Raw genomic sequence first — 15982 nt, 5'->3', positions numbered from 1 at the left:
GATGCCTTTGGGCATAGATAGGAGTTATTAAAAACATACATGCTTATTATATTTAAACTACAGATATTTTTCTAGCTTAAAGGTAAATCTTATAGAGAAATACTTGTAAGATTGTTACTGAGAGACTGCTGTGAATAATGAATATAATTAAGCCTGGAATAAAATTCTTTATTACTAACTCATCCTTCTGATTTGATGTATGGCATCTGTATGTACTGTGTAATTTTAGGCTTATCTGGAGCAGGGAAGACCACCGTGAGCATGGCTTTGGAGGAGTACTTGGTTTGCCATGGTATTCCATGCTATACTTTGGATGGTGACAACATTCGTCAAGGCCTCAATAAAAATCTGGGCTTTAGTCCTGAAGACAGAGAAGAGAATGTGCGACGCATTGCAGAAGTTGCTAAGCTGTTTGCAGATGCTGGCTTAGTATGCATCACAAGTTTCATATCGCCTTATACTCAGGTATGTGACTTTCCCAATACTAATTACATGTATTGGGAACATGGCAAATAGTTTCAGCATTAACATTTGCTTTGAGGCTAAATCCAAATTAAAAAGGATTAACCTACAGCATTTTTGTGCTGCGACTTTTCTGAGTAAACTCATTTTTGATAAAACCTGCTATAAACCCTCTGCCCTCAAAGTGTAACCAAAGTCATTGACCTTAAGCCAAGCTGACCTTTTAATTCAATATGCCTATAGAGAATACTCAGCGGGTATCAGACACCAGAAGAAATCTTGTTTCTTAACATGTGTCCTATCGTGTTAGCTTCTTTGCTCAAAATTCTCAAGCCCCATCTCCCATCATATTCCTCTTACTTCAGAGACCATAGCAACATTGGTTCACTTTTTTGTGTTTCTCTGAAAAAAATCTTTTTTTTTTTCCCCCTGCAAGATTTTTTGTTTCTCCCATCTGAAAGGCACGCTTCTCCTTCCTGCTGTCCCCCTCTTCTCAGCATCACCCAGTCCTGCTCATGCTTTGAGACTCAGTTAGATATCTCCTCCTCCTGAATACCTTCCTTTTCTCAGAACCTCAGGCTTTGTTGGGTGCCTCTCTGTGGTGTCCTTGTTATTATACTTTAACACATTGTTAGTTATAAATACCAGTTCCTTGGTTGGTGGTGATTATGTCAGCAGCAGCAGCGGCGGCAGTAGTGGTAGTAGCAAAAATATTAGTGATAAAAGCAGCTAACATTCATTGAACTGTTATTTTGTACTGGTAACGTTTTTAAGTGCCTTTGTGTGAATTAACTCATTTAGTACTCCTTACCCAGTAAGGAAGGTAGAGGTGAGGAAACAGAGGTGTAAATTACCAAGGCCACACACAACACGTGGTAGAGCAGGGATCTGCATCCACGCGGTGTCCCTGGAACCCATGCTCTTGCCTGTTGTTCTTTGCTGCCTCTTGGGGGCTGGGACTACATCTTATTTATTTTTGTAATCTTGATGCCACGCCCTGCTCCTGGAACACAGTAGATATTTAATGTTTGTTAAATGATAGTATAGCCCCGTAGGAAGCCCAGATATCAAAGAACAGGCGAGTTAGTTTAGTGATTAAGGGCAGGGGCTTTGGAAACAGACACAGTGGGCTGAAATGTCAGCTCTCTCTATTACGGTTATGACCCTGGCCAGTTTACTTAACCTTCCTAAGCTCTGCTAATGCTTGCCTCATCGGGTTGCTCTGAAGATTGCATTCAAAGCTCTCAGCACAATGGCCTGGTGTGTACTAACTATTCAGTATATGGCATACATAATAGCACAGTTCTAGTACTGTCATAAACAAATTTGGATGGTGACTTAGACCTTCAAAATCAAACCAAACAACATTTGAACTGTAAGATTTATAGATAAGTATCAGGGTGAGTGTTAACCCTGTAGGTTCACTTAATGGAACCATGGCAGGAGTCCTGATCTGCTTTGTGAGGAGTAGCTACATTTCTTCCTGAAATGTTGGAATCTGTGTCAATGTGTGTTTAAATTATGTTGATAATGAGGCGTATAAGCCAGCGGTTCTCAACCTGTGGGTCGTGACCCCTTTGGTGGTCGGATGACCCTTTCACAGGGGTCGCCTAAGACCATCCTGCATATCAGATATTTACATTACGATTCATAACAGTAGCAACATTACAGTTATGAAGTAGCAACAAAAATAATTTTATGGTTGGGTCACAACATGAAGAACTGTATTTAAAGGGCCAGAAGGTTGAGAACCACTGGTATAAGCGGACTGAAGTGTTTAGAGTTCCTGAATCCTTGGATGTAAACAAGTTTTATAGTTAAAAATAACAGTGATAGTCTTGCACCTTCTGAGGATCTTTGCAACTGTTGGAAAAGGAGAAAGTCAGTAGTACCTGATTTTCAGAGCTGGGTATCTGAGAGTTTATGCTGATCTGCTTTCTGTCTCCCTGGTTTCCATAGCATGGAGCAACATTTTTGTTGCTCTCATTTCTCAGAGCATTAAGAATGAGGTTTGGACTGTGCTTAGGGCTATGAAAATCTGTGATACCATTGGGATAGAATAATGTAATGTAGGATATGTGCATGTTTCCATGTCACCACTGAACTTGAGCGTCTTCGTTCTAAAGTAAACCAGATCATTCCTGTTAAAGGAGTTGGTATGCTTGGGAGTCCGGGAGAAACATGCAGATGTGAACAGTCATAATATCTTGAGGCAAGTGAAGAGGTAAAAGTACCGAAAACAGTGGTTCTCAACCTTCTGGCCCTTTAAATACAGTTCCTCATGTTGTGACCCAACCATAAAATTATTTTTGTTGCTACTTCATAACTGTAATGTTGCTACTGTTATGAATTGTAATGTAAATATCTGATATGCAGGATGGTCTTAAGCGACCCCTGTGAAAGGGTCGTGCGACCGCCAAAGGGGTCTCGACCCACAGGTTGAGAACCGCTGATCTAAAAGGTGTTGTGGAAGATTCACAGAGGAGGTGCTGCACCTGAGTCACAAAGGATGAATCAGAGCATACCAGTTAGACTGGAGGGTGAAGGCTGTTTCAGACAGAGGGGTTACAAAGGCATGGACATGTGAGGGCGTTTGGTCTTTGGAGGACTCTAGGTAGTTTGGTAAAACTGCTGTGCAGGGTGAATGTGAGGGGAGATGAAACTAGAGCAATTTGCAGACCCTTCGGGTAGTTAACAGTTCAGGAATGCTGGGGAATGCTGTCATTGAGTTTGCACCTTAGTGAGGACACCTTTGAAGCCTGGAGGAGAATGGCCTGGAGGTAGAAGACTGGTTAGGAGGCTTTTCCAGTGAATGTGACCAGCCGCCATGGGAATGGGCATATTGAAGGGCTGGTAAGCCAGTAGCAGCAGCAGGACTTGGTGCCTGGTTAATTATTGTTTCTTTTTTGCGGGGAGGGGAGCTAGGGAGTGAAGGATGGTGCTTTCTGAATAAAGATGGTATTATAACTTAAAAATGCCTGAATTTTAAGGTAGAAAATACAGGGTAGGAAGGGAGAGGTTGAGTATTCACCAGGTGGGTTAGATTGGAAGTGCCAATGGAGGTGATCACAGGAACATTGGTTCTGGAGCTCAGGAAAGTAGAACTGAAATGCAGATTTAGGAATCATTCCCTTCATTGGTTGAAACCTAGATAAAGTTGAGTATACAGAAGAGTGTGTAGAATGAGAGGAGGGCTGCTGATGGAAACTCGGAGCACCTTCTTTGAAAGGACAGCTGGAGCAGTAAGATCACAACTTGGTAAACACTCTGCCAGACACTATGGCTATAAAGCTAGTGAAATGATTTTAATATATCGGGATAAGATCTATGACAGAGGTACATGGTGGGTACATCTGGGAAGCCAGAGAGAGCAAGGACCCTCAGTCTGGGCATGCACGGGAGGCTCCTGGAGGACACCACCTTGGAGATGTGCTGTGAGGGAGCAACTTGCTTTAGCCAGAAGAATATGTGTGTGGGGAGGTGTTCCTGCGGGGAGGTGTTCCTGCCAGGGAGGTGGCAAGAGCATACGCCCAAACATCCAGGTAGAGATGAGGGGTTTGCATCTGGCAAGTGAATAAACTAGCCTCAGACTTCTGTATGGCCCTCGTGTGGGCTGAGGTTGAACATTAGGGAGAGGCCTGATGATACCTGTATTCAAGCTGGGCTCTGGCTCAGGTTCCTCATAAAATCAAATGAAAGTTTTTATGGGGCATCTGTTACTTTTCCCTCCTGGAATTCCCCCAATATATCTGATTTTAAGAATTGTATGCTTTTAAAAATTGTTATGAAGGATGGGTGTGTTAACCTGATTATTTTTTAGATTTTTTTTAGATTTTTTTGTTTTGTTTAAATTTTAAAAAATATAAATTAAATTTTATCTAATATATATATATTTTTACTCATCATTTTTTAAAAAAATATATTTTATTCATTTTTTTACAGAGAGGAAGGGAGAGGGATAGAGAGTTAGAAACATCGATGAGAGAGAAACATCGATCAGCTGCCTCCTGCACACTCCCCACTGGGTATGTGCTCGCAACCAAGGTACATGCACTTGACCGGAATCCAACCCTGGACCCTTGAGCAGGCCAACGCTCTATCCACTGAGCCAAACCAGCTAGGGCTACTCATCCTTGATATTCACATAGTACCTTTGATTTGTATAAGCACTTTTTATTGTTCTGTACCCATCTTTTTTCTAAGGATCGCAACAATGCGAGGCAGATTCATGAGGGTGCAAGTTTACCTTTCTTTGAAGTATTTGTCGATGCTCCTCTGCATGTTTGCGAACAGAGGGATGTCAAAGGGCTCTATAAAAAAGCACGGGCTGGAGAAATTAAAGGTAAGTCATGTTTTTTCCCCAGTTTCTCTTCGCTTAGATATTTTATCTTACCACATCTGAAACTGATATATATGGTAAGATAAAATACCTTTTCTTATCCCATATCTTTTCTAAGAGATTGGGGACATTCGAATGTCTTGGAGCTTCTTGAGAAGAGAAAGTGGGTCTTATTACACGGTTTTAGCTCTCAGGCCAAGCAGAGGTACCTGGCACTGTATTCACAGTGACTATCACTGATCGGGTTGGAATCCTAATCAGAAGACAGAATTTTAGAGTGTTGGGACTTTGGGGGCTGGTGGAAACTCCTTGATATAATGAGCTGCCTGGCATAGATGGGATATCAAAGGCTAGCTGCTGCTATTACAGCTCTTTATTCTATTGATAATGTAGGACATTTCAGAGCCAGTGGGAAAAATGCCTGAATTTTAAGCATCTTGATGAAAGCAAAAACAATGTCTTGTTCTTGTTTATAGCCTAGTTCTTGGAATGATTGCTTATTCATTCTGTGTACAATTGTTGAATTGGATTGAATTAACATATCACTGTTTCCATCAGAATATATACACCTTGCTTTTTAGGTTTTATGGTCTGCTCCAAGAGTTTCAACTGTTATGAGCATTTGGACATAGAAGGAGACATTTAGAATTTATCTGCTGTGGCCTTTGATACCAATTATGTTATTTATCTTCTAGACATCCTTGACATTAGTCCTGTTCTATTATTAACAGAAACAGAGCACATGCAGTGGTAAGAAAAAAAAAAATCAAAGGTAGATTACTCAGTCAGCCTTATTTAGGAATCAGTGATTCATGCAGGTAGCTTTTGTTAACCTTCCTAACAGAGTGAGAGCGCCTGGAACTTGTGTAGCAGTTCCGGGAGCTCTGTGAATAATAGATGTTGGCCTTCAGCTTCTGGCCCTGAAAAGGAAAAGGTGGAGTGCGAAGGAAAATGCTTGTTATTCTGGGCTCTTCTGTATTTTGGACATGGGAAGGCTTGAGCGGTTGGGTCAAAATCCACCTGCTGTGGGAAATCTGGGTCCTTGGGGCAAGATTGGTGTCCAGTCGTGCCTCCTGGAGACTCAGTTTCACTTGTTAAGCTGGCACTTGCTTGACCCAGAAAGCACAGGGTAATGTATGACAACGGGAGGGAAACCCGTTTCACCCCTTTGCTTCTATATCACCCTCTCCCTGTTGTTGGGCAGTTTTCACTTCAGTTTGTTGTAATAGCGTTTTGGCGAAGGGAAGCAAAATGATGTGTCCAGGATCCTGAAGTCTAAATTTTTTACTTACTTTAATTGTAGTTGGTTTTGTTTTGCAAAGATGTATCGTTGAGGGAGGTAGATTTGTCTGCTGGTCTGGAGTAAGCGACTTGTGAGCAGGGACAACACCTTGTGCATTTTCATAATGTTAGAGGTGAGCACAGTGGCCCAAAGCATAATGCCTGACAGACACAGAGTAAATGCTTTTCAGATGGATGAGAAGGCGGAGTGGAAATAAGATGACAATACCCGTTTATCAACCCTTACTTGCTTTTGGCAAGGAATATATTTGGTGTTTGGGTTGCAATGATGAATAAGACTTCATCCAAAGTACCTTGAGTCACTTACAGTTTGCATTCTACATCTGGGAGTGTGTTTGTATTAGCTTAGTTTTCTATGTGTTACTTGTTTAATTTCCTGTTTCTCAATTCTTTTGTGTACACATTGACAAGATGTTCCTCAGGTTAAAATATGTATGGGTGTGTACATGTGTATACACATTTATTTTAGGTTTGCTATGGTGCGAGAGTTCCTGATTGTTCAGTTGTTTTTAAAAATTTCTTGTTAGCTGACGCTTAAAAAGTTCCCTGTCAGTGTTGTTTTGGGGCCCTAATGATAGACATTCAAGGACAGATGAGATTGCATACATTTAGCAGAACTCAGGGTTTTATAGGTTATTAGGCTTTTATTAAACTGTAAATGTATCGCTCTGTCAGACATTCTAATGCCTAGATTATTTTCATGATTACTGCTCATGTAGTTATTATCTACTGAAATATAAATGTTTTTCTTACCGCGTTAGTGTATTATCCTCATTTATGGGATAAATTAGCTTGGAAGAGAATTCCTCAACTAGTAAAATGTTAAGCCAAGTTTTCTAACATACTGATTGCCAAGCTTTGCTGCTTGACAATTAGCATTACCTGTAGGAATTTTTAAAACTCCAGTGCCAATGCTGTCCCTAGGCTCATGAAATCAGAATCTCGTGGGAATAGAACCCAGTGATTCCAGTGTGTAGTCACTTTCGAGAATCAGAGCTTAAGAACAAGTAGTCGTGTTTTAACCAGAATGATACCTCCCCCCCCCCCCCCCCCCGCAGCAGCTGTTTTATTGCGACTCACCACTAATACTGCTGGAAATGTTAGTAAAGCAGAAACATATTCCTGGGTTTAGGACTTCATGAGATACTTAGAAATATTAAATAGGAAAAAAGTGAAATAAGAGGACACTGTAGACTTGTAGTGTATATATATTTTAGAACACTTTTGAGAACTGTACCCTGAATAGTAATGATGTTAAGTTCATGTTCATCCTTCTAATCCAAGGATGACCTAAGCATTCCAAGGCAGGCAGGCCCTGAATGACTTACGTGTGGGTGGTGCAGAAGTGTAAGACAGGAAGAGCGTACCTTCAGCTCAGCTAGCCCATTCCAGGAAAACATCATGTGTTCTTTATTTTCTTGGCAGTCACATGGGAAAGTCTTAAATAGTGGTTAATGACTAAATTTGACTGTGGGATACATTTTGTGATAGAACAGGATTACCTTCCTGGTCTGTGTTTTGTTTAAGCGAGGAGTGGTTAATTTGTCTTGCCTGAACACTTAAGCTGGTGGCAAGGCGGAGCCTGCGGGCTTCAATGTCGCCTTAGATAATTGCTGTGGACAGACGGATCAGGTGTCCTTTTCTGCCTTGAGAGGAAAAAACTGTGCCAGTTTTAGTTTTATGCCCAGGGTTTAGGTGCTGTATTCTGTATTTCTTTGGAGAAATGAGGTGCTCCTATCACTTGGTGTTAATTCCTGTGTCTTCACAGGCAGTTTAGACATTTGAAAAGAAAAAAGCGGAAATATAGTTGATCCTCATTAATTGAAGAGTCCTAGTTGCAGGTTGGCTTACTCACTAAAATTTATGTGAAACCCCCACATGTGTACTTATGACACTTTAGCAGTCATTTGTGGACATGTGCGGAGGGGCAGAAATTTTAGTCATCCGGAGTACACGTTCCTAATTGAAGCTGAACAAGGTGACGTTTGGCCTTTGTTTCCCCTACCATATTGTAAAGAAGCGTCCTTTTTGCGGCTTATTTAATACCATAGTTTTAGCATTGTTGGGATGCTTCTTGTTGATGATTTTGCCGTTTAAAGTGGCCCCACGCCTAATGCTGAATTGCAGTCTAGTAAGTTCAGGAAGGCTGCCATGTGCCTTACGGAGAAATGTGTTAGGTACGCTTCATTCCTGAAGCATGAGTTAGAATGCTGTTGATCATGAGTTCAGTGTTAATGAATGAACAATATATATTAAGTAAGGTGCTTTAGACAGAAACACACATAAAACAAAGTTATATATTAATCAGTTAACAAAAGTTTTGTTGCCAGAAGCTCATACGAGTCTAACCCCAAATTTCCCCTATGAACAATGCTTCAGTTACTCACTAATTTAGTGTTTACAGCAACTTCACTGGACACAACCACTATGATGATAACAATAGACTGTATGTGGCTAAAGAAGAAACAAACGTTTAATTAGAAATCTTCTCCCAAGAAAGAAGTTTCATTACTCTAACCCTGTACCTTCGAGGGGCAGCAAAAATATTAACTTCAACATAGCAGAGACTTGCACTGATGAAACAAATGTAATTTATTTTTAATTTCTGCCTTCCTTCATTATCTGGTATCTTTTATAGGTTTCACTGGGATTGATTCTGAATACGAAAAGCCAGAGGCCCCTGAGTTGGTGCTGAAGACAGACTCCTGCGATGTGAATGACTGTGTCCAGCAAGTTGTGGAGCTCCTGCAGGAGCGGGTAAGAGGAGGTCAGCGCGGGAATCACCAGAGCCTGTTTCTGTTTATTGCATGCCCATGGCCTCCAAAAAAAGGTGGTGGTCATATGGAAGAATGTCTGTGGTTTTAAATTCTTTATAGTGCCAGCGGTTTTCTGTGTGTGTAGGTTGCTGTGTTAGGTATCGGGAGGAGAGGATACACTGTGTATGCACAACATATGAAATAGTCCGTCACTGTAACCTACAGGAGGCTTGAGAGCCAGTACTCTTTTATTTACCAGTAATTGTACCACAGAAGGACCGAACAGAGAACACTCAGCCTGATCTATTCAGCTTTACAACTTGGCATCATTGTATTTTTTTCAGTTAAGATACATAAGGTAGTACCACGGTAGCCAGCCTGCACTTTGAACCTGGGAGGCCTTGGAGGGGGAGGTTTCTGTGTTGTCACATGCATTAGCAGATCCTGGGTCAAGAGGTCCTCCACCTCCCCCCCTCCTTCCGGCGGACCATATTTGCTGCTACCCCTCCCCCACACACAGGGGACCCTGGGAGGCTTTCCTGCCCTCCCCTGGCAGCCGAAGGCCTGTGTTTTGTGAGCCAGGGTGCAGGGAGGTGGGAGAGTTTGATGCCTGTGCACCACTGAGGAGAGCTCACTCTCAAGTCTCCAGACCTGCTCCCGATCTTCCTTCTGAGCACCTGTTGCAGGCCTGGCTGTGAGTGAGTGCGAACCCCTGGTGTCTGGGCTGCCAGTCACACTGGTCCTTGCTCAGCCTTTCAGAGTTTCAAAGGCATTTTAGCTGTTTCTTCCTTTCTGCCTTTATTGCAGTTTCCTCTTGCTCCCATGCTCTACTAAAGGGAGCAGGTCATGTGTCTGGTCTTCTCTTGGTGGGACTTGTCACTCTTTGGGAGCAGTTCACGCCACTGCAATAGGACCTCTGCTCTGTGATGGCCTCAGGGAAGGTTAGGGTTTCATGGATCAGCTGGCCTTTCCTCTTGTTACGTGATGTTCTGTTGCAGAACCTCTGTTCCATTTTCAGCACATTGTGTATTATCCTACCTTTTGCTGTTGGGGTTGTTTATTGTTTTTAAAAATAAATTTGTATGAAAACCGTAGATATTAATTCCATGTCATGTTTGTTGCAACTGTTTTCAGTATTTTTCTTTTTATTGTGATTGTATTTTTGTTTGCATTTGATTGTATTTTTTTTTGTACATCGAACCTATCTTTTTTACTTGGATTTGTCATATCAGTGTTAGAAAGTTGCACATAATTTTATTTTGTTAGATCTTTTTTATATTTAATTAATGATTCTGAAGTATTTTTATGAGTAAAACTTCAGAAACATACTCATAGATGCTAATATATAATTATAAGGGGGGTTATGAGTCCCTAAAGCCATTTTATAGACTACAGGTAATTGCAGATAGTTCTGACACTTATAAGTGACTAGAGGCCCGGTGCACAGGATTCATGCACTGGTGGGGAGTGTGGCCTGCAGGGGATTGGCCCGCTGTGGGAGTGCCTCTCATCCCGATCAGCCAAGTGGCACTCCCATTTTGGGAGCGCACTAACCACCAGGGGCAGCTCCTGCGTTGAGCGTCTGCCCCCTGGTGGTCAGTGCACATCATAGCGACTGGTGAACCGGTCGTTCTGGTCAGTCTGCTGTTCGGTCGCTGGGCTTTTATTATATAGGATTCTTCTTCTTTTTTTTTTTTTTTCAGAGAGGAAGGGAGAGGGATAGAGAGTTAGAAACATTGATGAGGGAGAAACATCGATCAGCTGCCTCCTGCACACCCCCTACTGGGGATGTGCCCGCAACCAAGGTACATGTCCTTGACTGGAATCAAACCCGGGACTCTTCAGTCTATAGGCCGATGCTCTATCCACTGAGCCAAACCGGTCAGGGCTAGGATTATTTTTACTGTGTGATGGTACCACAGGTCTCTCCCTCCTTCTTTCTTTCCTGCAATTCCTAGCCTCTTCTTTGGGCTCTATTTACAATAGAACTTTTTTGGGGGTTGGGGGGCAACATTTTTTTGTTATTCTTAAAATAATGCTATTTTGCGAAAATTTTGCAGTTCTTTGAAAGTCTAAAAATAGCACAGCTAATTCCTGTATTTCATTCACCCAGCTTCCTCTTGTTACCATATTATGTGATCATAGAACATTTCTGAAGATTAAGAAATTAACCTTGGGTATGATACTATAAACTACAAATACGGATTTTACAAGTTTTCCACTGAAGTGCTTTCCTATTCCAGGATTCAGAATCTCATATTGTATGTAGAGTTAAATTGTTTTTTGACCATGATTCTATAAAATGAAAATACAGACTCGTGGTATCTATAATGCATAAGACTGCAAGATTTTTTTCCTTATGATTAAAAACTGAGAGTAAACTGCCACTATATAGTTTTAGGCTCCTACTACTTGTATTCTCTTTAACTGGTCACCCAATGTCCAGTTTTGTATGCCTTTTATTCCATCCTGTATTGTTTGCAGAATTATCTTTCTAAAGTGTAGTCTAATATCTTTTTGTTTTTACTCTAAAACATATATTGATTTTTTTCCATTGTTTATAGAATTAAGGTGATTCGTGTTCAGTATGGTACCAAGCTGCATATTTTATTGTTGTCCTTATGTATTTCACCATGGTATTCCCTCCCTCCTTCCTTCCTCCATCCAACAATTCCTCCCTTTTTCCCCTCCCTCCCTCCCTCCCTCCTATGCCATTGTTTTCCTTAGTCTGTATTCTGTAGTCTTAATTAATGCCTTGCTCCTAATTAATGGTTATACTAATTGCCTTTACTTTTATACAGATCTTAGTCTATATTATGCCTGTTAGATGATCTGATGATTGTCATTCAAGGTTGGAAAATAGGGACAGATATGAAACTAGAAGTTACTGATTACTTATTATAATGGACATATATGCAAGGCTTTGTGTCTTAAAACTTTCTTTTAAAATTGATTTTTAGATAGATAGAGAGGAAAGAAGGGAGGGAGAGAGGGAGAGAGAGAGAAATAGACATCGGTTTGTTGTTTCACTTATTTATGCATTCATTGGTTGATTCTTGTATGTGCCCTGATGGGATCAAACCCACAACCTTGGCATATGTGAACAGTGCTCTAACCATATGAGCTACCCGGCCAAGGCAAGGCTTTGTGTCTTTTAAAATATTTGTTTCGATTGTTAGACTCTGAGGGAAAATGGCCTTTCTCCTAGTTTACTTGTATAGCAGGTTCTGAATAAAGACATTTTGTTCAACATTGCTTTGTATAATGCTGATGTGATGCTGTAAGAACTTAACTCTTATTTATACCAATTAGCCTACGGTAAAATTGGTTTCCTTATACAGTCTTTTGCTTAAAGTTGCAGAGCCTAAGAGCGATGTTAAGCAGACGGATCATGAGAATTCTCGCTTCATATTACACAGTGTTTTACTGAGTATCATACTTTAAAAAGTTATTTGCTTACAAGAACATGTAATAAATAACTTCAAAATGCAATGGGTATTTAATTTTTAAGCGTGCCTTTAACATATATGTAAAACGTTTGGTGAACTCTTTCAATGGAAACTTACCTGGCCACTGGGTAAAGCTAGCAATAAAACTACTGGTCCGCCATGTGTTAAGTGAGGACTTACTGTAAGAAGAACAAATCACCTCTAACTGGGATTACTACGGCAGTTTCTCAAGTGGTCTTTGTGCTGGGTACTTTGTATATGTTGTTTATTTGTTCACACAGAAAGCCTATGAACTTTTTCACAGATAATAAGTAACTTGCTCATCAGCATGTGGCATTCTATACCTAGGATTCCAGGTATATGGATTCCTAGGACTCATTTTCATATACCATTGGCTTTTGCTTTCAAGAATGTTCTTATTCTGCCTTATGTGCAGTGTAATTAAATCTACAACCAGAAAGAGATTCTGGTTATATTCGTTTATGACAGACATTTTCTTTTGAAAAAAATATTTATTTTTATTTTTTTATTTATCTTTTTTATTATTTTTTATTTCATTTATTTATTTATTTTTATATTAAAGAAATTCAGACACTTCCTTTGCAATTGTTTTCTTTTGGTACCACCCTCCTTGGGGGTGGGGGGAGATTTCAATTATGTACTTTCCTACGTAAACAACCTCACTTTCCATGGAAAGCATGCATTTCTGTATTGTACATGGCTCGTACTGTTAATTTAACAGATATTTAGTGCTGTACACACTGGGCATTACTGTAAATACTGGGGTTTGTGGTAGTGAATTAAAAACAGTAAAAATTCCATTCTCATGGACCTTAAGTTTTAGTTTTTAACCACCATTATTTATAGTTACAGATGAGAATGACAATATATAAATTCATTACATTTTTTTATAATATGATGTGAAATTTAAAAATACTATTGAATGATAATTGCTGGGAGGGAGAGATGAGGTGGAAGAGGGTATAGTGGGAGTAAATGCTGATGGAGAAAAAATAAAGAAAAAAATTTACTATTGAAGGAAGACTACACACACACACACACACACACACACACACACACACGACTAACTTCTGTTCTGGAATGCATCCTCCATTGGCTTTTCTCAACTAGTTCAATCTTAAATGAAACCTGTGAACCCCTGACATTCAGCTCATAGTTTATGGTTAGTTGGTGACCAAGGAATACATTTACCTGCTGCACCACTATTGCAAGGTGACTTTCCGTACAGACTTCTCCATGGCGATCAGGCTGGCAAATGCAGCTCAGCTTTATTGTCATCACAAAAGCATTTGTTAGGTTTTCCAAAGGTGGGTTATGTGAGCTCACATAGTGGAGTTCAGATACAGACTGGGAGGTGAAGAGGTTGAATGTGTAGAGTAAAGTGGTGTTTTAAAGCAAGGAAGAAGAACAAATCATCATAGCCTTACAGTGTGTGCTATGAATGGGGATGTGGAGATAAGAGGTTCTTCATTACTACCTGTTGTTGTGTGTAAGGATATAATTGCGGCCCCTAACCGATTTGGCTCAGTGGATAGAGCGTTGGTCTGTTGACTGAAGGGTCCCAGGTTTGATTCCGGTCAAGGGCATGTACCTTGGTTGCGGGCACATCCCCAGTAGGGGGTGTGCAGGAGGCAGCTGATTGATGTTTCTCTCTCATTGATGTTTCTAACTCTCTATCCCTCTCCCTTCCTCTCTGTAAAAAATCAATATATATTTTAAAAAAGAGCATAATTGCGGGTGCTCAAAGCAGATGTCATTGGCAGAGATGGAAACCATCAACAGTAACTCCCATTAGTTGAATTCTTACCATACAGAAGGCACTGTACTAGGCTCTTCAACAGCACTGTTGTGTTTAATTTGTATTAACACTGGAAGGTAGTCATAATTATCATCATTTTACTGATAAGGAAACAGATTGAGGGAGGTCAGGTAGTTTGTCCCAGGGTAGTTCAGTCGGGTAACGTAGGATTTGAACACAGTCAGATGGATTCTGCAGCCCACATTCTTGTCTTTCTACTACATTGCCTTCCCTAATATCTAGATGCTTTTGGTTTCTAGTTTATTTCTAAAATCTGCGTCTTTTCTTTAACTTTCTTTCACATTCCTTGGCCAGTTGTTCTCTAAGTGTTGTTGGGATTAAGAAATTGAGAAGAATGGACATTTCTTGACTTAATATTTTTCGAGTACTTTAAAAATACTTCTGAGCAGATCAAAGAACACTGGTCTGGAAAAAATGTTTATTATGTAAAGAACTAAACTGCCATGCCTGTCCTTGGTTAGCGTGGAATGTTTGTTCTGTGTAGTGTGAAATAAGAAAAGTGTGTGTAGGTCATTTGATTTACCTTGGGAAGCTGCCGGATGAATCATGATTAACTTAGGTCCTAAACCCACATCTAAGTGGTAAATGAGTTGACTTGGCTTTTATGCCATCCGTAACAAAAACTCCAGTTCTAAAACAGTCACCTAATTATATTTTATCTCCTCTTCAGATTCAGTTTGTTAGACTTTGAGAATTTTTTTTCTTTTTTTTAAAAAAATATATTTCTTTATTGATTTCAGAGAGGAAGGGGGAGGGAGAGAGAGATAGAAACATCAATGATGAGAGAGAATCATTGATTGGCTGCCTCGTGCACACCCCTTACTGGGGATCAAGCCTGCAACTCAGGCATGTGCCCTTGGCCAGAACCGAACCCGGGACCCTTCAGTCCGCAGGCCGACAATCTACCAACCAGTTCTCTGTTTCTCTGACACCAACTGGATGTCCAATAATTCAATTCAGTCCTGACACTAACCAGAGTTAGCTCAGACCCCACAGGTTGATGGCTTTCTCTCAAGACTGCCTCTACTTCAGATGCCAGCTGCAAATAGGGTGCCCAGCTGACTGCACATTCAAGGGTTCCCATGATGTCCACCCCGGCTCCAATAATTCCACTCATAGAACTTGGGAAAGCACTTTCATTACTATTACCAGGTTGTTATAAAGGATACAACTCAGGAACTGCCAAATAGAAGACATGCATGGGGCAAGGTATGGGGTGGGGAGAGATGTGGAGCTTCCATGCTACCCTCAGTGTGCTCACCATCCCAGATCTCTGTACCCCTCCTTTAGGGGTTTTTAAGGGGGTTTTATCATGCAGAGACAGTTGATTAAAACTTTGGCCACTGGTGTTTAAACTCAGTCTCCAGTCCCCCATCCACAGCTGTCTAGGGGTGGAGCTGAAAATCCCAAACCTCTAATGACTTGTTCTATGTGGACTGAGCTCCACAGCCTGGAGCCGCGATTTTCAACCTTTTTCATCTTACTGCTCACATAAACTAACTAGAGGCCCAGTGCATGAAATTTGGGCACTCGGAGTGGGGGTGGGGTTGACTTTCAGTCCGGCCTGCACCCTCTCACATTCCAGGAGCAGGAGCCCTCGGGGGATGTCTGACTGACGATAGGGAGCAGGCCTAAGCTGTTAGTCTGACATCCTTAGCGCTGCTGCGGAGGTGGGAGAGGCTCCCAGCACTGCCTCTGCGCTCGCCAGCCATGAACCAGCTTCTGACTGAGCAGTGCTCCTCCTGTGGGAGTGCATTGACCACCAGGGGGCAGCTCCTGCGTTGAGTGTCTGCCCTCTGGTGGTCAGTGTGCATCATAGTGACCAGTCGTTCTG

The 15982-nt window shown here is 41.2% G+C and overlaps 1 protein-coding gene across 1 annotated transcript in view; it reads left to right on the top strand.

The window, feature by feature from the left end:
• Positions 1-15982, top strand: part of LOC132214567 (bifunctional 3'-phosphoadenosine 5'-phosphosulfate synthase 1) — a 121704-nt gene that overhangs the window by 20102 nt on the left and 85620 nt on the right. Inside the window, exons 3-5 of the mRNA XM_059661930.1 lie at positions 230-465; positions 4666-4804; positions 8742-8860. Of these exons, the coding sequence (XP_059517913.1) occupies positions 230-465; positions 4666-4804; positions 8742-8860 (494 nt within the window). The remainder of the gene's footprint in view (positions 1-229; positions 466-4665; positions 4805-8741; positions 8861-15982) is intronic.

This window comes from Myotis daubentonii, chromosome 1 (genome assembly GCF_963259705.1).
Source record: "Myotis daubentonii chromosome 1, mMyoDau2.1, whole genome shotgun sequence".
In the NCBI taxonomy this organism is placed as follows: domain Eukaryota; kingdom Metazoa; phylum Chordata; class Mammalia; order Chiroptera; family Vespertilionidae; genus Myotis; species Myotis daubentonii.
Note: the sequence above shows the minus strand (reverse complement) of the source record. Positions and strands in the feature narration are given on the sequence as shown.